The 24,769-nt window shown below is 32.8% G+C and overlaps 1 protein-coding gene across 5 annotated transcripts in view; it reads left to right on the forward strand.

The window, feature by feature from the left end:
• LOC126820498 (RNA-binding protein Pasilla) overlaps window positions 1–20,293 on the forward strand; it is a 40,344-nt gene extending 20,051 nt beyond the window's left edge. For 4 of the 5 annotated variants that reach the window (XM_050548510.2, XM_050548515.2, XM_050548518.2 and 1 more), the window contains 4 exons: window positions 8,434–8,574; window positions 9,554–9,705; window positions 10,881–11,052; window positions 13,423–20,293. In XM_050548510.2, coding sequence (XP_050404467.1) covers window positions 8,434–8,574; window positions 9,554–9,705; window positions 10,881–11,052; window positions 13,423–14,561 — 1,604 coding nt within the window. In that variant the 3' untranslated portion in view covers window positions 14,562–20,293. The remainder of the gene's footprint in view (window positions 1–8,433; window positions 8,575–9,553; window positions 9,706–10,880; window positions 11,053–13,422) is intronic. The other variant, XM_050548511.1, reaches the window with a different exon arrangement.
• Window positions 20,294–24,769: the final 4,476 nt, after the last annotated feature.

Raw genomic sequence — 24,769 nt, forward strand, 5'->3', positions numbered from 1 at the left:
AAAGTAGGACGTTGAACCCCATTTCATTTATCTACTTGTAATGCCACTTGTTAGCCTACTATCTTTAGCTGATAATTATCATCTATATTCACCTAATGTAGTACTAAAGGCAGAGATTTCAAAAACAAAATTCTATTTATACATTTTTTTTTCTGCTATTATTATCACCTTACATGATCAATCATTTAAACAGTTTTAATTTTGAGGATATTTTCAGAATCTGTTTACCAATTAACTTTAATAACCTGATTCTCTGCAAGGAATAAGATATTGATGTGAGTGGTGAATAGATTCTAAAGTATAGCCTTAATCTAAAAGACATTGCACATCATTCATGAAGCACCAAAATCAAACCAGTTGAATAAGATGATTATAACCAACAGTTAATCAATTTTTTCATATAATTTAAATTGAAATGTCTTATATAATATTAAACATTGATGAATTCGAGAAAAGGTTCAGCCAGTTGGTATTTTATTAGCTTTCTGTAATTTGTATAATCAGGTCATTCACCACACTTAGGAGTAGATCTACTATTACTTACTATTTCACAACACTTTCAGATCTGTTATAAACACCCTATTAGTGCATGACATCGCTTGATCAATTCAAAAATATAAACCACAGAAACATGTGGCCCCCATTTCAATCGACCATAAATATTAATCTATCAATTAGCATCTAATGTTTATTCATTGGATAGTTTAATATTTATTGCCTTTAGAAGATCAAAATTTTATTTATTATGCGAAGGTGACCATCAAAGTAGAAAAACCAATGAATATTTCTTAATATGTTTAGAACAAAGCTATATCCTTCAAAATTATCACAAAATCTGTTGAGAATGTGCTTTGAAAATTTCTCAAGTTTGCAATTTAAAAAAAACTAATGGATAAGGATGGCCAAAACAGTGGATATATTTTCCTTTGAATTATTTACTGCTGTGCAAACCTCGTAAGATAAGTATAAATAGAAGGTACCTGCTGGGTTAGACTGAGAGCTAAGCACATATTTTCTAAGGTAGAATATAATATAACAGCGAGAGTACATAGCAACAGGGATGATTACTGAGCCGTGAAGGTCATGGGTTTAGAATAGGTTTTATGTTCAATCAACCACATTCACTTACTACCAGTATACATGTATATTGTCTGGGGAATTACAATTATCATATACTCTACTGTACTTGTGTAAAATATACCTATACACATTTTTCCAATGATAATCAGTTCATTGTTGAACATCTAAATTATACCTTATGGTTAATAGTCAGTTTTATTCATGGAATCATGCCTCAGCAATATTTAGTACTTGTTTTCAATTGACTTACTTTTGTTTTTAAGTTTATCTCTGCCCAATATCAATGACTGTACTATCTTAGATTATACTAATTAATATTTCTGCCTATAATTGATTAGCTTGAAAGGTGGGAGGCTAATTCTAATGGATAATCTTATAATAGATAAGCTTACCCTACTTACATAAAAATAATCAGATTCATCGGAAGTAACCTTAAGAATGTATTCTTAGTATCTTAGACCACATCAAAATGCCAGACCTAATAACTGTGTATACATGTATGCATATAATTCTATGTTATTTGAATTGCATTTGACCTAAGTATTATGCGGCACAATGGTGTATGAATATCATTGTACACCAAGTCTTCACAGTGCGCCAAGTTCAATAATTTACCCCTTATTTTGGTCATGTTCCTCAAATCTTTTGGTATATCATTAGTAGTATAATGTTTTAAAGCTTTATGTATTATTGTGCAAGTGATGGCAAATTGAGTTAGAGAACCATAAGAGTCATCTGTAGCACATTCTTGAGTTTCTGATTAATCAAGGATTCGAAATGAAAAGTAAGAAAGTAGCTGATATCTAATCCTGACAGTATACCGGTACCATTGATCAATTCCCGTAAGACTTGTTAACGATCAGATGAGAAACAATGAGGAAGATATGTTCAATAATTCCCTTGGGTTTATCTGGTGACGTGATCAGGATATTTGATGTTGTTCAAAACCGTTGTCTTGTCCTTGGTATCATTCATGAGTAATATCTAAAATGGTCTATTAATTTTAATTGGCTAAATTTGGTATTCCTGTCTTTAAATATGACAATGCAACATTCTTAGTTAAACGAATATTATTGGCATGGCAGCTCCATCTGAATTGTGTTGCTTGACAGAGACATATATTAGCATATCATTTCTCAAGGATACATTTGACATGTTTTTCAAACTTGACCATGTTTGATCGGAAACCATTAATCTTTACCCTAGTTTGTTAAAATGGCATTGATGGTGGACAATATCCACATACTGGTCAGACTTGTTCATCAACATGCTTGGTAGTTTTACACATGTCAGAGGTGATGAATTATTGTCAGTATAAAATGGTGAATATTTATTTGAATACCATGGCAAATATCTAGATTTTACCGTTGTTGAGATATTGAATTCAGAAAATATATATATCGACATCTAAAGTCAAACATGAAAGTCTGTGTCCACTGTTTCTAGTTCAATTCAATAAATAAGCTTATGCATGGGTTATGCAAAATATTAATACAGATATTTATGTCAACAAAAAAGCATTTACATGGGTTTTTTTTATGATTTTGCATCCAAGTGACTTTCAATCATTAATTTATATTGAATAATTCACAATACAACATAATGTGTGCACAATTTATAAGCTTACTAATTTAAGAACAGAAGTATATTTCTTCAGATTAGAATAAAACTGGATGTTCACGTAATGTAGCTAGAAAAGTGATCTGTTATGTATGCACTGCTAAAAATCGACTAGGCGCAGAGCCAAGTTCCTGACTATAATCCACAGAAAATAGACTTTGATAGCCTGCCATGATGTATTATGGTTGAATAACTACCAACCGAATATAAACACCACCTTTCTTGTTATCTTAAACTAACAAATGGTGAACAAATTGATCACGATTATTCTATACTTATAGAGAACACATAATTAAGATAAATTTACATTTAAAGGTACAATATTCTCAGCTAAAAGGCAAATGCAGACTTTCAGTAGTCTTACCAAAGATATGTGGAATTTAATTTTCATAACGCTTCTAAAGTACCATTTTTGGGGTAATTGAAGTTGATAGGTCTATTGCATTCTCCAAGGTGATAACAAAACGTGTCAACTTTAATGTGTAACCAGTAGTAAATAAATAATTGTATTGATTTAATCCTACCTACCTTTATCTCAAGTTATTGGTGAATCTATTCAACTTGTCTCCATTGATTGTCTTGTCTAGTCAATCAGCCATAGATTTAACCATATTTACTATCTGGTTTCTAGATATATACAAATTCAGGTCCTAAAAAAGGTACTATTATATACCATATAGAAGCCTGCAAATAAGGCACCTGTCACAGATATAGTCAGGCGCAAATTTAAACTTTGTCAAGCACAATCCCCCTTGTGTATGTTATTTTTGTTAGGCACTGATTATGGTAACTGTTTTCTGAGTGTTTGAAATTTTTAATACATGTACATGTCCCACATCTAGTTCAGCTTGTCAGATACTTTGGTACTAGTTCAGTTATTGTGAAGGAATGTTTTATTTGGCTACATTCTCCAGTTGATCTTTGTGGGAGCTAAATCGCTAATATTTGGGACCTAGAAATTGACCGAAATTGGTCGCAACGCATATTATAATGTAATATGAATGTTTATAAACTGATTTACATTCAATCGTTTCCGTTTTTACTCTAATTACAAATCAGTTATGTTTGGCGAAATATGCCATACATGTACGTCTCAATTAAATAGCAATCTCTAGCGTCTGGTTATTCCAGTCTACATCTATAGTATTTATTGCACATGCTCTCCAGATAAGAACATGGCGTCACTGTTTGACATGACTTGTGGAATACATGTATGTCTAGCCTAGTCCTTTGTAATAAATGTCGTACACGATTCGTGTCCCAATGGTAAAATGGTTATTTTGTCTTGAATATTGAATATCAGAAGCCAGTCTTTTCCCGGTAAGATCACAACATCAATTATCAATGTTAATTTAAATTGACAAATAATTTATGTTTTCAATGTCGAAGACTTTGGATGATATTGAGTTAGAGACTTAGCTACTTTAAGATTAAGGATAATTTTTGAAGAATTGTTTGAGCACAGGAACACCACAAGGTGATAGGTCATTTCAAATGTTTTATTCTGTTCAATCTCTAACTTTATATGGTAATCTGAAAATTTAAGATGTTTAAATTAAGAGATCAACTTCTGAAAATCTAATTGGAAATAATTCAGTGAATACTTTTCTGTTATATGTAAAGTTAAAATTATCTAAGCTGATTCCTTCCTCCCAGTATTTATATTCATATAAATGCATATAAACCTTTTAAAGGAACTCAAAAGCAGCCACGAAAGGTTCACTTTAAATCAATTTAATAAGAAGGAATTTTAATTGGTACTTTTACTTACAATTTATACTGACATACATATTGGAACAGTTTCAAATTCTTCACAATCTCAACGGACTTTATTAACAGAATTTCTAAAAACAGAAAAAAATAATGACTGATTAAAAGAATTCCACCCAATTGAAATTTTGATGTAATCAACATGTGGATCAAAATAGTTCCTATCGATTTTTATTGTTCTGTTAAAGATTGTATCATCATTTGACATTTGATTCAGTAAAGTAATTCATACGTAATTGTGTCTGACTTTTAATACACTGGGACCAGTTTATTTTGCCGATGGTCAGCAAAGGAGAGAGAGAGAAATGGGGTTTAATGTCCATTCGACACAAACTAGGTCATTTCGCGACTAATGGTCAGCAAAGGAAGATATTGAGATAAAAAACATTTACAATATATGCCTTAGTTAGAAATGAAAGGACCTAGGAACCTGTGATACTTGCAGTATTATGTGCTGTAGACGATGTTAATAAGAACCAGGTAATACAAATGTAGATAAGTTTATAAACTATTTACTCACATAAATTAAGATGTTAGTCTTCAAATAACCACTTGGTTCAGATGTATTGATGGACAGTGTTATTGGAATATTTTCATGTATCTTTAAAAGTTAAACCATAAAGACCATTTTGTTTGTCTACATGAATGATTATTTGACATTTTGATGTTGCCTTGAAAGAAAACCATGTCATCATTGCATTGTAATGTCATTTAATATAGAAGTTACCATATAGATGTTACCATATACTACTGTTTAATATAGAAGTTACCATGCACTACCGTTTAATATAGATATTACCATGTAATGCTATTTTATCTTGAAGTGTAATTATAGGGGGAATGTTGAAACGTGTGGTATTATTGTGTTAATTACTGATTATTCAGCAGGCTGCAGTCTTATTGAATCATGGTTACCTCAAATTAGATCATTCACTCGATACTGGTAATAGGGGGGTATTGAATTATTAAGGCTGTGTTATACAGTCTTTAGTATTAGACAGATTACACAATATTGTTAGCTCATTATAGTTTGACCTCTATTAAGATAATTTGACCCCTGTATAGATTGATTAGAAGTGAGAGAGCCCATCTTTAACTGCCTATACATGATCAGTAAGCATGTGATATCAAGTTGAGGTTGACTGCATGTAGTCTTATAAATGGAGTAGCTCTTATTTATGGGCCTCAATATCAAGTGAAACCGGGATCATTTGGTCAGACTAACATCTAGACCTACATGGAGTAGCTGTGTCCATACATGTATGTAATACCAGGGTTCAAGGTGGGATGCATTGGTCAGTCTTGCCAGTTACTTGGCCAAACTAACTGGACTCCAACTGGTTTCCATTGACCTAGTAGAACTACCTATCCGTGTATATTATATTAATTCATCCATCGTGTTATTAGTTGGGTCTGTTCTCTGTGGAGAGAGGATATAATACAATATACAATGACCATAGATCTATTTCCCGGTACCAGCGACGTCTGCAACCCTTGTTCACTTTTTAACATGATCACTGGTTAGTTATTTATATATTTTACTCTTTAAGTTTATCAAAACATTATGTGCTGATTATTCATTCATTATTTTAAGATTTATTGTCCATTTAACTGTATACTGTTCCCCTCTCATATTTACACACTTGCTTGCTAAATGTAGACCATAATGAACACTCCAGTCATGTGGATATGAAAAGATCTCGGCACAGTTGCTAACCCTATTTAGTGTTACTGTACCTAGTAAACTGATCCATGTATGAATTACGTTCTTCAGAATATGAACTAAAATTCGAAATGTTTTTGTCAATCTATATGGTTTCATTATAAGAACAAGGGTCACTGTTTTCCTAATTATGTTTTCATTGAATGTTGTGATTGTACATAGTATATATATCTCATTCCTTCTATCTGTATCAGTATTGTGCTTGAAAACGACAAGAGAATCATTGTTGAAACGTAGCTTTAATAGAAATATAGTAATTGTTATCCATATAACTTTGTGTTTATTTTTTAATGTGCTCAATTACTAAATGCCATTCAAACAGTAGATAATTCACCTGGTCAGAAAGTTGTCCCCACAGTCCTTGCTGATGTCAATTGTACTTTTGCAAAAGTATCTGTCTGTTCACAGGATGTTTAATATGGATCGAGGACAATATTTTTATGCTATTTTGGGTGAAGATTTGCTTAATAGAATGTAACTATTATCAAGATCCTCAAATCAAAGAAGTTGTTTTTCTGAAATGCAAAGTAAAATTGGTAGAAATAGAACCTCGCGTTAAGATATATTTAATACAACACAGATGCCAATTATTGAGCGTCATGCGATTTCCTACAGGAAAAAGGTGTATGTATTTATTGAATTATAGGTTAGTGAAGCAATGCTTACCAGTAGTTCATTACAACAATATGTTGATATTCTGCCAATTATTGATGTACTGAATATTCATTATTATACTGCAGTTCTGTTTTCTATTGATTTCCCCCAGATTAAATATACAGTTGGTTGTATAATATAACATCCTGATAGTTGTTACTTATAGTAGTGAAACATTTAGTGAATATTGTGAAATGACCAGATTTTTTTATATTCAACTTAAAGACTTGATAGATTCATGTATCTACATATATCGCTTAAACTTAAAGTAGTTAGATCAGCTTATTCAATTAATAATTAATATACCTCAGTCCTGTAATTATAGATTGATTCATTTGCCACATTACATTACAATACTGGCAACATTCTGTGAACATTCCATTACCAATAGTTTTACTTTAATTGAATCGGTCAAAAATAAAGATTCAATAAAAATTTGATGAGAGCATAAATTGTTTTATTTCACTTCTTGAAGTCCATAATTTTCTCTATTTTTAATTGAATAACCATCATGGTGTTTTGTACATGTAGGTCTAACATTCACATTAGTACACAGTGTATATATATAAACCTATATATGAATGTCCTTTCATGTTATACTTATATATCTGTCAATGTGACCCACTTGTGTATCATAATTTACATAATGTGAAGGTGGAAGAAAAGTAAAGGTTATGCAAAATAAATCGACATACATTTAAAATAGGCATTTGTCAGCTGTATAATGACAATATGTAGCATGCTGGTATCATGATCTGGGAGGGAGGGGGGCTTAAGGGCTACATAAATTATATAAGACACTTGGAAGTTTTTGTGATCAATCCCTGTCCTCCTGGTTGTTGACAACACACTGTGCAGCATATATATATATATATATATATATAACCATATAAAAATCATTTCTTTTTCAAAGTCTTTCTTTTCTGAATACAATACTTCTCTAAAACCAAGATCTGTTCTCAGTGTTAAAACAAAATATATTTGACATGAAAAAATTAAAGATGCATTCCATCTCTATTATTAATAGTCTACATGGTTCACCTTGGTTCACAATGACCTTCACTTGTCCTGCAACCAAATCCATAATTGAATATACTGTAAGATATGGTTGTGTCAACATGACTATTCATTCTACTAATTTTAAATTGCTGACTACATGTACCACAGTACATACTGGTATATTATTATATTAAAATTGCTTCATGAATTTGAATGTCAGAATATGTGTCAACAGATTATGTTGAAAATGATTAAGTTTTTATGCAATATAATTATAAATCTGTACATTTATTCATACATAAAAATGTAATTTTTGCAGCAGTTTTAGATATAATAGGTCAGACTTATAATATTATAATGAGCATCATATTGCATGGATGAAAATAAATGCTTTCTGGAAAACAAATCTACAATGTGCAAAATGTTTATAGGCTTCTAAGAAATTCATTAGAAATACTTGACTTAAACCTATGTGCCTAAAGTTTCGAAATCAATTAAACAAAACAATACCAGGCATACAATTCAACAATGCGTTGAATAAATATGGTTAAATAATTCTATTTAAAGCTTTTATTTTGTTTTTTCAGGGGAGAACATTCACCTAAAGATATTAGTGCCCAGTATAGCCGCAGGTGCTATTATCGGCAAAGGTGGAGAAACCATCGCACAAGTTCAAAAAGAAGCAGGCGCTAGAGTTAAAATGTCAAAAGCCAATGATTTCTACCCAGGTTTGTATTGTGTTTCTACTGATGTACATGTTTTATACAGACTTATTTATTGGTGTTTTTCCTCTGCCTGAGCTTTTGTTTGTGGGAGAAAATGGACTAGACCTTTATTGGTATAGTTAAATAATACAACAAAATTAAAGTATGATAAATAGTATTATCATCAGTGCATACATCTTACATAATAATTAATATTTGAATTTTCTTCCCTGCTTTTCCAGCAAAACCCAGTAATGTCACCCCACCTATAAAATTGCATTCCATCTTAACCTGTACAGTTAGCGCACATATTTTGCACATAGAGGTCCATCTGCTTCATACTTCGAGAATAGATGCCTGCCCTAAATGATAAATGGCCGCCATATCCCAAAATTAGTATACTGTTTTGTAATGTAGTTCTATTCCGTTTCATATCTGTCATACACACAAACACTAAATAAACTTTTTCAATTTTATTAAATGGAAGCAGAATAAATACTTAACAAAATTTGAATATGGTTAGCACACTGTGTAATTTCACTAGATAATAATAAAGCTGTTTTGAGCCATGCTATACCCCCCCCCCCTTCCCCCCTGGTGATCCGGATACTACCTTGTTTGAAAAACTACTTTACCTGTTGGAAATCTTCTCTACCATTTTGTACAGATAAAATCAAATGAGTTATTAGTGCTGTGTTGACAAATTTTATGATATTGATTACCAACTCACAAAGTCACATATAATAAGAAACAGCTTGAAGCCTTAGTAATAGTTTCTGTGTTCTTCAAAACTTACATCGTTCGTGTCCAATATGTTAAAAGATTAACTTTATTTAAATCTATAATCTGGACATAACTAATATTTTGGATTGGAACAACTATTCTACAATGATGTAAGATAAAAATGACTTGTATTGTTTTTGAAATATTCTCACTTGAGAAGCATATATTTCAAAGCACCGAACAAGAGTTATTAATATTTAATTGACTTAATATTTTTCAGGTACAACAGAAAGAGTCTGCCTCATTATGGGCCCAGTTGAAGCCGTTCAAAAAGTCCACAATTTTATCATGGATAAAATAAAAGAAAAACCTGACCCAAATCCTAAACTAGACGATACCAAATCGAACTTTGAGAGGCATAGACAAGTAAGTGTAAGTCAAATATCGAAGCCAGCAGACACGATGTGAATGTACGAAACATGGAGGGGTATAGAAAATAAAACAAAACATTAAAATGATTGGATATAAATTCTGGTGTAGCACCGTGTAGCCAGTTAATTAAATGGTTTGCAAAAATTAAAATATGCTTGAAAGACAAAAGATGAATGAAATAACCATGAGAAATGTTTTGGTCATGATTGCGTATTGGTTGATGTTTTTATTATATAATTATTTCATCATTCATCATCATTCATTGTCATATCATAAACTTGAGTTCCTAAACAAATCATAATCTTCTGGGTTAATGGGGCTTTCATCTTGATTTTTAAAATTTCTCTTGCCATGAGCAATATTAATAAATGAAAAAAATATATGGTAAAGTGTTACATCTTTGGATTTAATTTTTTGGGTCATAAGACTAATAGACTATTATTTAATTATGAGATATTGGTTTACCCTGATGTTTTGTAGATATCACTACATGTCTGTATGCTGAAACTAACAAGTATTCACAAAAGCTATGTGTTACTTTGTTTTTCTTTTATAATATCTTATTCTATATAATATAAAAAAATTTTTATCAAATAATCTTTCTTTAATAATATGTTGTTCCTACTACAAGCAACAGATTTTTATAATTCAAGAATTGTTTTATTGATTCATTTTATAACACTTGTGTCCTTGTTCATGTGACCATTAGTCATCCACAAGTCACTAACATCACAATTCATTAATCTTATTGAATTAAAAATATTTTGATATAAATTATGGATGTTTACAAAGAGAGAGTATGTATTGTGTTCAAGAGGGAAAATGGACACCATTTGCATCTTTGAAAAGTTGATATATGATCTAAATGAAAAAGAAAGCTTGTCATTGACACCAAGTTTATTTCCTTTCCTGAGCCTCATTCATATCTGTTGATGCTTTGCCACATGCTTTAGTAGTTAGCAAGATATATTTAAGCACTTTAAAAATATGTTTTGGTAAATTGGTGCATTCTTGCCATAGAAGTGTTCAAGTCTGTGATCCATAATCCCAGTTGCATGCTTGTTGAACCATTCTTGAATTGGAAAAAGGCATTTTATATAATGTTCTATTTCTTGTCTGTTACCTATCTATATGGTGTTGACATTAGGTCTATGTTATATCGCTATATTTTCCAGGTAAAAATTTTAGTACCTAACAGTACAGCTGGTATGATTATAGGAAAGGGAGGTAATTATATAAAACAAATTAAAGAAGAAAGTGGAGCCTATATACAGATATCTCAAAAGTCCAAAGAAACAAATTTACCTGAACGCTGTGTTACTATAGCCTGTGAAAAGAATATGCAATGTAAGTATAAATTTGTGATATATTTTTTTTCTATTTAGCCAGATTTTTTAAAGATATCTACAAATTGTTATTAATTCATGAATTGATTCTCATTCTCAAAAGCCCCCCCCCCCCCCCCCCTAATCTTTTGTTTGATCAATATTTTTTGATGTACTCTTAGTTTCACTAAACTAGTCTCAACTTCCTTCATGAGTCTCGAATGATTAACTCACTCCGTTTAAATAAATAAGTAAAATACACTATGTTGTACTATAGGGTAATCTTTTTTATTTTATGATCAGTAGTGGAATACCGTGTTTTATCAGTGAAATAAAAGTGTTATTCCACTGGCTAGTTGTTTTTACCTACAATGATTGTAAAATAATAAAATAAATAGAACATTTGTCGTTTTGTCGTGAATAACATATTTTATTTCATCTCTAAGCAAGAAAACGTTTATATTTTCACGAATGCTACGCATTCGTGAAAATATAACTTTTCTTGCTTCTCGATGAAATAAAATATGTTATTCACTCTAAAACGACAAATATCCTCTATATATTGGGTGTGTCCAATAATAATCTGCTTGGTATATTAGTAATCAGTATATCGAGGTGTAATTCCATTCACATTTCAATACTATTTATTCAAATATAGCTAGTTGATCATTAAAGTGGGTCAGTATTGTTTACCAAATTTTACATAGCTGCACAAATTTATTAAGTTAATAAATTAATAATATCGGATTGTGTTCTTTACTGCCAATGTGCATCCATACCTAATTTGTATACAATTCTCATCAAGAAGTATCTGCTGGTGGTAGCAACAAATCTGTAGTTTAAGTAGAGTAGTCTCCCCTTATAAACTAAGTGACCTTGGTAAAGGTTATTGCATCATCATGTGATTGCAGCATGACATAAATTATCATATTTAAATAAACACAAGTTTATGGAATTTCAAAGGCCCACATACTGAAATCCTAATTCTATATCAAAAAATTGTCACTTTAACTGTTTATTTCTGAACACCAGGGTAAATGACCAAATGTGAATCTAATTTTGTGTTGGGAAAATTCTAAGCTCTTACATAGATTACCATAGCTATATATACTCCTCAAAAAAAGTAGGGGATATTCAGAAACAATACTAAACAGCGGAAATGCACTGCTGTTTTTATTAGAGGTAAACAGTGTATGTTAATAACAGGCCAATTGCCTACACATGAACATAAACAGTTCATATGGGTGGCTTATCTGGCAGACCCATTTCACTCGCAAAGAGATACATTGTCAAAAGTGAAAATGGACGTTTTTGATTTTTGTCTTAATGAGTAATTGCTCCAGACATTCAGCAATTCGTCGTGGCATGCTCCTAATCAACCGTTCAATCACAATTTGGGGCAATCTTACCCACTCCTCTTGCAGTGCCACGGCCAATTCTTGCAGTGTTGTCGGTTGACGTCGACGAACACTCTCTCGATCATGTCCCAGACATGCCCTATAGGGGAAAGGTCAGGACTCATGGCTGGGCAAGGCATATGGACAATATGCACGAAACAGGCATTATCATCTTGAAAGAATAAACGTTGAGCAAAGGGCAGAACTATCGGTGCCAGGGTGTGGTCACGGTAGTACACACCAGTGACCCTTCCTTGAACAATACGCAAGTCCGTTCTGCCAGTCATGGTGATTCCTCCCCACACCATAACAGACCCATGCCCGAATCTGTCACGCTGTCTGATTTTAACATTAGCATGACACTCACTTAACACGCCTCCAAACGCGAGCATGCCTATCGGTGAAATCCAGACTAACACATTAAGCATGTTGGCTACTGCTCGCTGTGTAGAACCCATTTGAAGCATGCCAATAGCACGTAGACGTTCATCATGTTGAAGACGTCTCATTGCAAATTAAACGTAACACACTAAAGCAAAGATATGCTAAACAGTAAATCTTTTGCAAGAACAGATAGGAAAGCAAACATGGATAGGATAAACCAGCATGCGACAGTTTTCATCAACCCTTCTTGAAGAGTCAAATTTGAAAATGAACCCTCTCACATGTATGCCGCTATTGTGTGTCGCAGGTCCAGCTCAGTGGTTCTGTTGGGGCGATAAGTTCTTCATCTGTGAACATACTCTCAAAGCATGTTAAGTGTCCATGATTATTTATCATATCACAACCTGCATAGGTATTTGTATTTCAATATCCCCTACTTTTTTTGAAGAGTATATTACGTGTAACTGGTATATGCATCATACTGCCCAATAAAAGAAACATAGTCTCTACAAAAGGTACATGTAGATGACATAAATATATATGCACATGTGAGGACAATGTTTTATCTAATGTGTAAATTTGATCATAAGGAAATATTTTGTTTGTTTTAGGTGATTCAGATGCTGATAGAAAAGCTGTGGATATGATTTTACAGAAAATAGTTGAAGATCCACAAAGTGGATCTTGTCCTAATATAAGCTATGCAGATGTAACCGGTCCGGTTGCTAGTGCCAATCCTACGGGCTCACCTTTCGCAAACACAACTTTCCTACAGAATCGTACATCAGATATTGCCATCAACAACAATAACTTCGCTGGAGGTGGATTCGGCTTCGGATTCAACAACGGAAACACATTTAATAGCAATGTTGCTAGTGGTCTTAATTTTAACGTGAATACTGGATCTACTAATACCATGTCTGGACAAGCGCTAGATAATTTAAAAGTTACTCTACGTAACAGTGGATTTACAGATCAGGCTACAGAAGAAATTAGTGCCGCTATGAACACTTTAGCTAATTATGGTATTCTTGGAATGGGACTCGGGATGGGAAATGTTGCTACTGCCAGTTTAGGGCCGGCTCCTGCTTTAGGTAGTTTGAGTTTAGGTGCGCCAACGATGGGCGTTAACAGTATGATGACCTCTGCCACGACCCCTACTAGCACTGTATCAAACGCGTTTCTTAACACAAGTAACAGTTCGACTGGGGCTTCCAGTTTGTTTGGTCCAGTTGGCAGTGGATCTGGTTTAGGCAGTTCAGGATCAACTGGAGCTAACTCGAGTCTGTTTGGAAGTTCTTCTCCAAGTATCGGAACCGAAAGATATGGAAGCAGTCCAATGTTGAGTGATTCTTTTACTAGTCCAGGCAACTACCAAGCGTCGGCTGCCTTCCCTACCACTGATAGATCCCCTAACGTGAATCAAAATTCATTTGGATTAGGTACAGCCATTTACAGCCCCACAGAAGATAAAGGTGGAGTAGCAGGTACTACAAAACAAGAATTAGAAGTTCCAGAGAGTATAGTAGGCGCAATATTAGGTCCAGGAGGAAAGGGTATTGTGGAAATTCAACAGTATACCGGTACAAATATTCAAATTTCAAAGAAAGGAGTTTATTCGCCTGGAACCCGAAATAGGCTCGTTTCAGTAACTGGAACAGCGGCAAATATTAGTAAAGCTAATTTCATGATCCAACAGCGTATTCAACAAGAAGAATACAAACGAGCCCGACAAGCCTCTGTACGCTAATGTTGTGATTCTACCATAGTTTATTATAATTATTAAAATATCACTATCACACTGGACAGTATATATATATATATATAATATCGCCTTTTTAAGTTTTATCTTTCAATAATCAGTGGCATAATGGACTATCGGTGATTTGCATATAAAAGCGATTGAGTGATTCCCTATCACGTTAATATAAAACTTTGCATGTTTTCATATAACATTTGACTTCTACCTTTCCTGATTGGTCAGAAACATCGACGAACTATTTTTATTTTCAACTACATTAGTCTTTGCTGTAAATACCCATAATTCCTTCAGATCTCAGACAGACAGCCATTATTATTACATTGTGAAGTTTGCGCTAAAATCAACTATAGAACCGAGTGCAAAAAAAAAACCAAAACATTAACAGACTTACAAAATTACTTTCATTTCATCATCAGTTTTTATCAAGCAATGCAAGTCGACGATTTTTATGGCAGAGTTATCTACCCAGCTGCTCAAAACGCCATTTTTTTATGCCAGTTTTTCTAAGGATTTAGAATAAAAGGTAGTCTTTCATCTTCTGAAGAAAACACCCATCATCGTCAAACTGACACTTTATACCGGTAGATCGTTATCGTAAAGTTACTGGTGTTTCCCAGCTGGGTCTTTCCAAGAAGAATTCTAGATAATTATATAAATATTACTGATAGACTATATCATATTATTACATTTGTATCATGCAACAGAATTTGTATTATATATATATATATATATATTATATATATCTTATATTATTGTAATGTTGTGTATACCTATTATTACCGGGTTTAATTAATGACTTGATGTAAAAAGCTACTTGTTTTTAGTCTCCGTTAATTTTGTTATATTATTATTTAACTCGACTTTGTTAACCACTGGTACGAACTTTCATGTGTAAGATTGAATACAATCACTTCTTAATTATTATTATTCAAACAATAGACAAATTCATATTTATTTTGAACCATATAAGAGTAAAGAGCTGTCATTTTTATTATTATAATGTAATTATTATTATTATTATTAATAGCATGGTTTCATATTTTTTCATGTGTGTGCGTGTGTTTACTCCAACTGAACGGGTATCTCTCTTCTCTTTCTATCTTTCTTTCACTTCTGCTATTCTCAATCCTTTTTTAGTCAAAATCTTTTTGTTGATTGTTGCCTTGTTAGTTATCGTGTCAGTTGGATTTTGTTGGATGTTTTATTTTGTATTTTTTTGTGGATTTGGGTAATATTCAAAAACACAAAAGGTTTTTCATGAAGAATTGAAAGATGATTATAATTATAAATAAGTAATTTATTTTAGATACATATATATTATTAGAGAACATTGTTCCATAGAATAATTCATGTTTCTCCATTCTGTGAACATCAGTCTTTTGTTATGGCGATCATTTTCTTTAAAAAATGTAGCTGCCAATTATTTATTTATTTTTTAGATAAAGTTTCTTTCATATTGTCTAATTATCATTGTGGTTCATTTCTTTTCTGTGAAGATATTAAATTTTTAATATAATGAAATTGGAAAGTTTAAATTAAACCAAAGGTTTTTTTTGTCCTATGATTAGCTATTAATTTACTTGTTTGGTGGAGGGACAAAAGCGTTTTGATGAAATTTGTTAATTGTGCACATTATTTTATCTTGAAACGACTCCAGATGAATTGGATTTTCATCTCAGATGAACTTTATTCACGTTGATATGTAGGCGTACATAAGTAATGTATGCTACATGCATTTTGATTGGATTTTAAGAGACAAAGTATGTCTTTTTAGCTTAGAAGACAAGAAAACAACAAGCATCTTGATTTGTTAATTTTACACAATGTAATTAATTACAAAGGGAATTTTTAGGAAGTCAAGAATAATTTGACTGCTGTAAAGCGAAAACGTAAGGGAATGCAAAACAATGTATTCTAATTTTATCTTATCAAAAAAAACAAAAAAAAATTATTGCATTGAATTAAATTTGATCTATTATTATAACAATAATTATTGATGCTTTTCGATTCTGTATAAATGTGGGTGATGTGATCCCCATTTATTTTAAGTTTGCTTTCCTGTTTGTTAATTCTTTTCTCATGTTTTTGTTTTTCTCTTGGGGATTGTCATCCCTGCCTTCTCTTATTCTAGTCTTGATCTTGTTAGTCTTTTTTCTATCTCTATCTGTGCATGTTGCGATTGTCATATATCTTCAAATCACGTTAAAAAGCATTTTTTATAAATATTTTTCCTCCTGTCATTTTAACGTTTTGTCAACAAACCATACATACATTGTACCTACATTAGCTTCATCAGATCTGGACTTGTCACAGCCCGTTTGTCTTTCTATGATAATGTATGCCTCATTTTGCCATGAGGGGTACATGTGCCAGAGGTGAATTAACTCCCTTTGGCGTAACTTCTGGGCTTTCTGGATGTGGTCTGATAAATAAGATATGAAGAGTACATAATTAATTTTATCTTGAATGGATAAAAAAAAACATGGAATGAGTGGTTCAGATACAGATAAAAATGAAATCAACAAACTTAGAAAATATTTGCAGTTTTCTCGACTTTAAATTTGTAAGTGTACATGTATATAGATTAATAAAGTTATTTAACATAGAAGCATGTGATTACATTAAACTTGATATTCATGGTGCAGGGCATAATGTTGGATTAATTCATTATACAGTGTATTGGAGTATGTGTATCACTACTACTGTTGGATTATTTAATATGTGAGACTGGTAGAACCAGACTTTATTGGATACTGCATGACTGGTAGACCCAGACTTGTTTTGTTAGCAGGGATGTGATGAAATTAGAAAAAATTGCTGTTGTGTATGTTAAATAGGTGATAAATTTATGTACTGCGTCAGGATATTCAATTGTCATTTGAAACAAGACTTGTTTTAAAAAATCAACTTTTACCTTGATTAAAAATATAAATTTTCACTTTGTTGGATATTTTAACTCAAAAATGGAGTTATCGCTTATTTTTAATTGAGGATAAAAATGGAGCCAATAATTGATGATGGTATCGTTTCTCCAGTCTTTCTAGTGATTAAAGTAGTTCCATTACCTACGATTGTGTAAGAAAGTTTGGACAGTCAATCAGAATGAACAGTTGGTCAGTTTTAAGGAAAGGAATATTTGAAGCCCATTGTCAAAACACTAGTAAAAAGTTTTTTCTAGATATATTGAAACATCCTTCCTCGTGATCTGTGATATATTACCCTCGTTTATTCTGTTAACAAAACCTATTATTGAATTTTTGCATAAATAATTGTAAGAAATATTGCAGCATTGCCTGAATAAATAAATAAATGGATTGATTAATTTAGTAAATTTTATTTTAATTTGATAACTGTTATAATGCTGACCTCTCAAGCGCAGTGCACATTGAGTCTAACTACATTATCTATATAGATTCTGTACTAAATACACGGATAATGAAATGTATTGCTGAGCTTTAGACATGAGGGATGCTCATATTCGTTGAATTTGTGGTCAGAATTTTGTAGTTTTAGAAACTTTATTTAATAATTTAAATTGTTTAATTAACTTGGTATTTTGTTTTAGAAGAGAGAAGGTAATGATTAAAGAGACAATCCGTTTAATACAATGTACTATAATGTTTTTGTACTGTTTGTGTTTTGCCTTGTTGACTAATAAAACAATTGTGAAAGTCACTTTAATGTTAGATAGGTTAAAAACTTTTTCCTCACCGCGCAGAAAGTTAAAAGAATATTGTAAAAAAAAAAAAGAAAAAAAAAAAGAAAGGGGGGATAAAATCAAAATTTAAGAAAATTATCCTATGTGTTTATTTAAATGTATGTATATATATATAAATATATATACATATATAATATAAAGTTTGTAAAGGTACAAGATATGTAAATTGTGTTATTTCCTTTTAAAATAACCTGATAAAAAATTTGATATGACACTGAAAAGAAAAACAAACTATTTGAAGTAAATGTACAATTTTTGCCATTAAATTAATTTAAATATTGAAATACTGTGTGCAAATTTGGCATTAAAAAATCATTGATTCACAATCTTGAGTTGATAATAGATACAGATTAATCTAATATACATAAATGGCATATTCATTTAGAAAACTTTTAGCAGACAAAGTAGGGAAGCACATATATTCAGAAGAAACAGATTTTGAAATACCAATTTCAACAGGTAGTTACACTTATAGCACCTAAAAAATGTCTTTTTTATAGAATAATGAAATATTCTTCAACATTACATTTTATATTAACATATAATGAATATGTACGTTTGTTTGCACATTATGAATCTAGAGTATCATAATATTATAATACTGTTGGTTTTTTTATATACGGTTGAGGTTAAACATATTGTCATAATATTCTTTCACAAACAAGCAAAACCTAAATAGATATAGCATAAATGTTATTGTCTACAGTAACCTTTGTATGATGTTCCGGCAAGGGTTGTTGGGAAGATTGAGAAAACCATTATCTTAATCTTTCCAAGGCATAGCACCGGGTGCAAAGCATGGGTTACTGACGACACAATAAAATATTAATAATTAATTAAATTCAATGTAAGATGTCTTATTTGTATCTTTTATTTAAAAAAAAGATTTCATCCTAATCTATCCGAGATGTACTTGTGTTTGTTTTTTTTTAGATGGCTGACAGTACATTCTGTTTTGAGGGGTGTGTATGTTGTTATATAGAGACAGGTACTTGCTGCTTTGTTATAAAATTTGTTAATTTATGAATAAAAAAGGCCACATTTTATTGTAACTTATATTATATTATAAGCATCTCTTGTCTTCAATTACAATTTAATATTCAGTCCAACTAATTGTTTTTTTGAACAAAACATTTCAGTCAAAGAAGAATTAGAATTTTGAAATTCTCCATACTTTTCTAAATTATGAAGTTTGACAGCAGTATATTAAGAATTAAATACTGATTTCTTTCTTCCAGTCTTTTTGTACTTTCCAATTGAATTTGAAGAATGTGTGGAGAAAAAAAAACATTAAATAATAAATTGCAATGAGATTAGAGATTTGATGAGCAAGGGAATGTTTAGTGAGAGACCCGTTTAGTGTATTTGAATAGAATTGAATGGTTGGACAAGAGATAGTTTATTGGGCCGTTGTTTATAATTTTAGTGACTTTCTATAGAGAACAGATATCCATATAAAATATACTGTCAAGCATCATTAAACTTGTATATTGCATATTATCATCACGTTATACATAGTCTGTTAATATAATTATTATAATTCAGTGATTAGTCAGTGCATGTAATGTATGATTCGATGAATTAAAACATCGTCTTTTAATGATTTTATTTTTGAGCGAAAATGGTATTGTTTCTTATTTATTTTTAGTAGATTCATCGAGGACTATGTATTGCTTGCTATGGATTAGTGTTTATTGTATCATTATTATCATTGTATCATCAATCTTTATCTTACTAACATCCAAGGGTGGATTGGAGTTACATTGGGCTGGTGGGCAACATCATAACTTGGTACCCACTGGGTCCTGATCTGCATCACCATCACCCCCAATGTAACCCTGTAATGTCCCTCTTTAACATTTTAATAGGAAATTTGTTCTCCTGTTTTAACAACAAGTCACCAGCTTCTTGTGATAATAAAACGTTGATTAGCAAGTACCCCTCTCTATAAACCGTAATTATATGCAGTTCCAAGTAAGTTAATAAAGCTGAATTAAGCGTTTATTTGTATTTTGTTTGACTTATAAACCAGGATCAATTTACTGAGTTGTGTGTACAGCAAGAGTGCTTTGTCGGTCTCCCATAGCTTTAAAAATGACGAAAAGAAAGGTAGTCTTTCTGCCTATGTAAGTGATATATATTGAAAAATATATATCGGAAATGATAATATATTTATGAGAATAGTAAGTCGATTATCTTTCACCTATCAACAGGGTTGATGCCCCTTTTCTCCAATATCTTGACCACACCTATATAATCAGCGCTAATCTTTCTGGTATCTTCAGAGCAACACCCATGCCCCCTCCCCCCCTTCTGGAATCTCCTTGTGCTTCGTGTGATATCCAATATTCTTTATCCTATACACCCTTCCATCATCCAGTCCCCAAAATTCTGCCATTGCCACACTCCAGGATAATGTCTGATCTTGTTTGCAACGCCGCATAATAATTGCCCCTCAAATATGTCAAATAACTTGTGAGTGAGCCTCAAGGATCACCCAAAATCTCGGCTATCCCAAGTGTAACAAGTCACTATAGTATTTGTGGCACGCCTAAAAAAGTCCTCCGTACTGGCGACTACTGTACTCTAGGACGATATTCCACAAAAATAACATCTACAGCATAGGATCAACTTAGAAATATCCTTATAAACACCCAGATATTGTCATCGCATAATTTTGTATCTGCCCAATCCTCAGTGTGATGCCCCAACCCCACAGTTGAACTGTAGCATCGGTCCGTCCCTCTGCCCCAGTCCCCAAGTTAATCCGACTAAAATCGCATAATCCTACCATCCCAATAATATAGCTTCACGCCATAGAACCACTATTGCCCAGACCCGCACCCCCAACAAAAATGTACGTCCCACATCACTGAATACCAAAGTATTAATAAAGATCTTTATTATTTCGTAAAGAAAAATTCTGACAATATTTTCACAATGGACAGTGTATTTTTGGATAATATCTCGTCATCATTCAAGTTTCAAGTTTTTATTCATCGTCGCTGGAATCGTTACCCTTCAGTAAAAACTCATCCAATTCTGGATCTTGTCGGATTGCCTTGATCACATGCTTGGGTCTGATTTTGTTTCCATAGCGAACCCTTGTGGCGGACAAATCTAGAATTTCTGCCATGATATATTCCAGAACTCCCGCTAAATAAATTACTGCTCCGTCACTGACAGGTTTTCCAGTGGAACGCCACACTCGGCGCTTAACAGCATCGGGCTCTACGATCAATGGCTTTTCCGACATTTGGATTTTCTCCTGTGCCATATTTATAAAGGCTGGCAATTCGTCCTGAAACAAATGCAATGGATCCTAGTTTATTAATCATTGTCAAGGCTACAGCTTACATCCCAATGATAAGATTTCAGTCACATTTCTGTACTAATCCCTCCAGGGATGGGCAAATTAAAGTCTACGATCAATGGCTTTTCCGACATTTGAAGTTTCTCCTGTTCCAAATTTATAAAAGCTGGCATTTCGTCCTGAAACAAATGCAATGGATCCTAGTTTATTAATCATTGTCAAGGCCACGGCTTAGATCCCAATAAGATTTCAGCCTCATTTCTGTACTAACCCACCAGGAATGGGTCTTATCATCGTGATCTAAGCTGTTGCCTTGACAATGATTAATAAACTCGGAGCCTTTATAAATTTGGTACAAGGCTGACATCTTAGAGAGGGGTTCAATAGTCCGCGGGTGCACATACTATAAATATGGGTATCAAAAAACAACAATAGGTATGGTGGCTGATTGGTATCATGTCGTGATGTCACCCTTTATAACCCGACATCACAACATTTTAACCCGACGATACGACATTTTTACCAGACACCACGACATTAAAAATATCGTAATGTCGTGTAAAAATGTCGTATTGTCTTGTTAAAATGTCGTGATGTCGGCCATCTTCCCCTCAATATACAGTTTCATTATGTACACTGATCCTGGTCTTGGTCAAGTAAGTTCCCGTGGATTTTGCAGCGTCCATGGTTTCTCCCTTTCTGTAGTGCAGGACGAAGAGCCTGACAAAGAACAGTGTCAAGTTGTGTAGATGGGATAAAAGCACAAGCCCCTGTGTACACATTGCCGTGGACATAAAAGAACCTTTCACAGTTGGAATTCGATGGAGAAATGCCACTGTCCCTAGAAAATTTCTTTCATAGCACTCTGCATAGCGTATGCTTATCTCCAATAGTCCGAATGGCGCAGAAAAGTAGGAAACGTAAATGGAAATGAAATAGGGTTTAACGTCCCACTGTTCTGCTCTGAGTGGACTAATGAAGACGGGCATACTATGGGAGAAACTTTGCTCGGATAGCGGCGCTACCAGCCTACTATTGCATATTGAATTCAACCAACTCTTGGAAAAATGATTACATACCATTGTCAGGGTTGGTGCATTATATTGCATTGTCGGGTTGGTGTATGACATTTCATTGTCTATTGCTGTTGGTGCTTCACATTTCATTGTCATGGTGGGTACGTTAGTATTATAGTCAAGTGTTCGTTACGGGTGTACATTTACATGTGATCATCAATCGTAAAAATGGCAATAATAGATATTGGCGGACTGGTGCACCCGCGGACTAGTGAGCATTCCCTAATTAGATGTATAATCTTCTGGACGTTCCTGGTCGTCCTTATTAAATTGCAATATGAAAATATCGCCCTATACCGCCACCCCTGTTCTAAGGCTATTTTGCATTCCAATTGCCAAGGGTTCTTTTACGTGCATGCAAAAATAAAAAAAAATCTGAACCCAATCTTTTACAATTTTCACGTTGGCATGTACGTAAAAGAACTCTTGACGGTTGGAATTTGACGAAAACGCCGCTATACTGACAAAATTTCCCTCACAGCACACTTCAAGATGGTTTGTGCCCGGCTTCAATAGCCCGGATCGGTGCAAAAAATTATGACGTTAAACCCCATAATTTATTTCATTACTGCAAGTTTTTCTAAAATTAATTTCTTTGATTACCAAGACAATATAGAGAGGGCTCCTGTGTCATATTTTCTGATAATTGTTGGTTAATATTGGCATCAGGCGGTTATTAAAAAAAAATTAGCAAAATATGCCATACTTTTATACAGCTGTTATTAGTTTCCATTCCACACGTTTACAATTATTATCATGCCCCCAACACTGCTGGAACTTGACCACTGAGCGTTTTTTCATTGAGATGCCTTTTATTCACACGTAAAAAGGGCGTGGTTATAGTATTTCTACACCAATGGAAATGCACCAATACAGAATTTCACTCATGGAACGGAAAATGTCGATTTTCCCCGAGCTAAAACTTTTTTAAAATTCCATTTGTCATAAAATGACTTGCAGAATTATTCAAAAGAATACACTGATAAATTGTTGTTCTTAAATATGAAATCATTCGTCATTTCATGATTCATAGAATTTTAAAAATTATCCCCAGGAGCTGTACTTAGGTCCATTAATTGGGCTATGTTCAAATATAGTCAATTTTATTTTCCGTTGTTTACAAACTGTGTATGGATAGTCTATTATATAGGAACTGAAATTTGAAATATCTAATTTCCGCCAGATTTGGTAAGCATAATGAAAAAAGTTTTCTCAAGAAATAGATTTATAAATTGATTTAATATGTGTGAAATAACATTTGTAAGATTCGTTTTAAAAACTTTTTCTCCAGAAATCGATTAATCACTTAATGCTTCATTTCTATTTTAATTGTCTGTATGTTTTTCGGCAACTCCAACTGTTTATTATTTGTAGGCCTTTAACTTTTGATTTATTTATATTTCTTTTAATTATTATTAGGAGTATTACAGAGTATTTTTTATGACTAAATGGTAAGATAACAGAGACAAAACGCGACACCGGCCATCAAAACAAAGTACTAAAATTTAGAAAATAAATCAAATTATATTGGTAAGTATCACAAAACAAAACTTTTGTCGAGAAATAGTTTTAGAAATTGATTTAATGAGTGTGAAATAGTTTCATTTATCGCGCATATTTTTGTTCTCCGTTATTACAGAACTGCTCCATTTCATCATTTCTAAAATTAGATTGTAGTCAACCCTTTATGACATAACTTTAATACAGTTGACCTTCCACGAGGTCAACTTAAACAATGCCCGTCTTGACCAATAGTAACAGGGATTGCCCGTCTTGGCCAATGGTAACAGGGATTGTATTAACCCTATAAATTAATTTGCCAGAACCAATGGCCTATGCTGTAAATATCTTTATACAGTTCTCGTTTTTGGTCATATTTTACAAAAAGTCTGACTTTTACGACCTATAGTTCGGAGTTTTCGCAAGTCTGACTTTTCGTAATTATTATAGCGCTAAATTCGAATCGAATTCGGGCCAAATAGGTGCGAGAAGTCAAAGTTGCGGGTTGGATCTATTTCATAAGGCCAACCTCACGAGATATTAACAGGGCTAGCGCTAATCCCAACCCTAACTCTGGACCTATAGCCCC

This window comes from Patella vulgata, chromosome 5, assembly GCF_932274485.2.
Source record: "Patella vulgata chromosome 5, xgPatVulg1.2, whole genome shotgun sequence".
Lineage (NCBI taxonomy): Eukaryota > Metazoa > Mollusca > Gastropoda > Patellidae > Patella > Patella vulgata.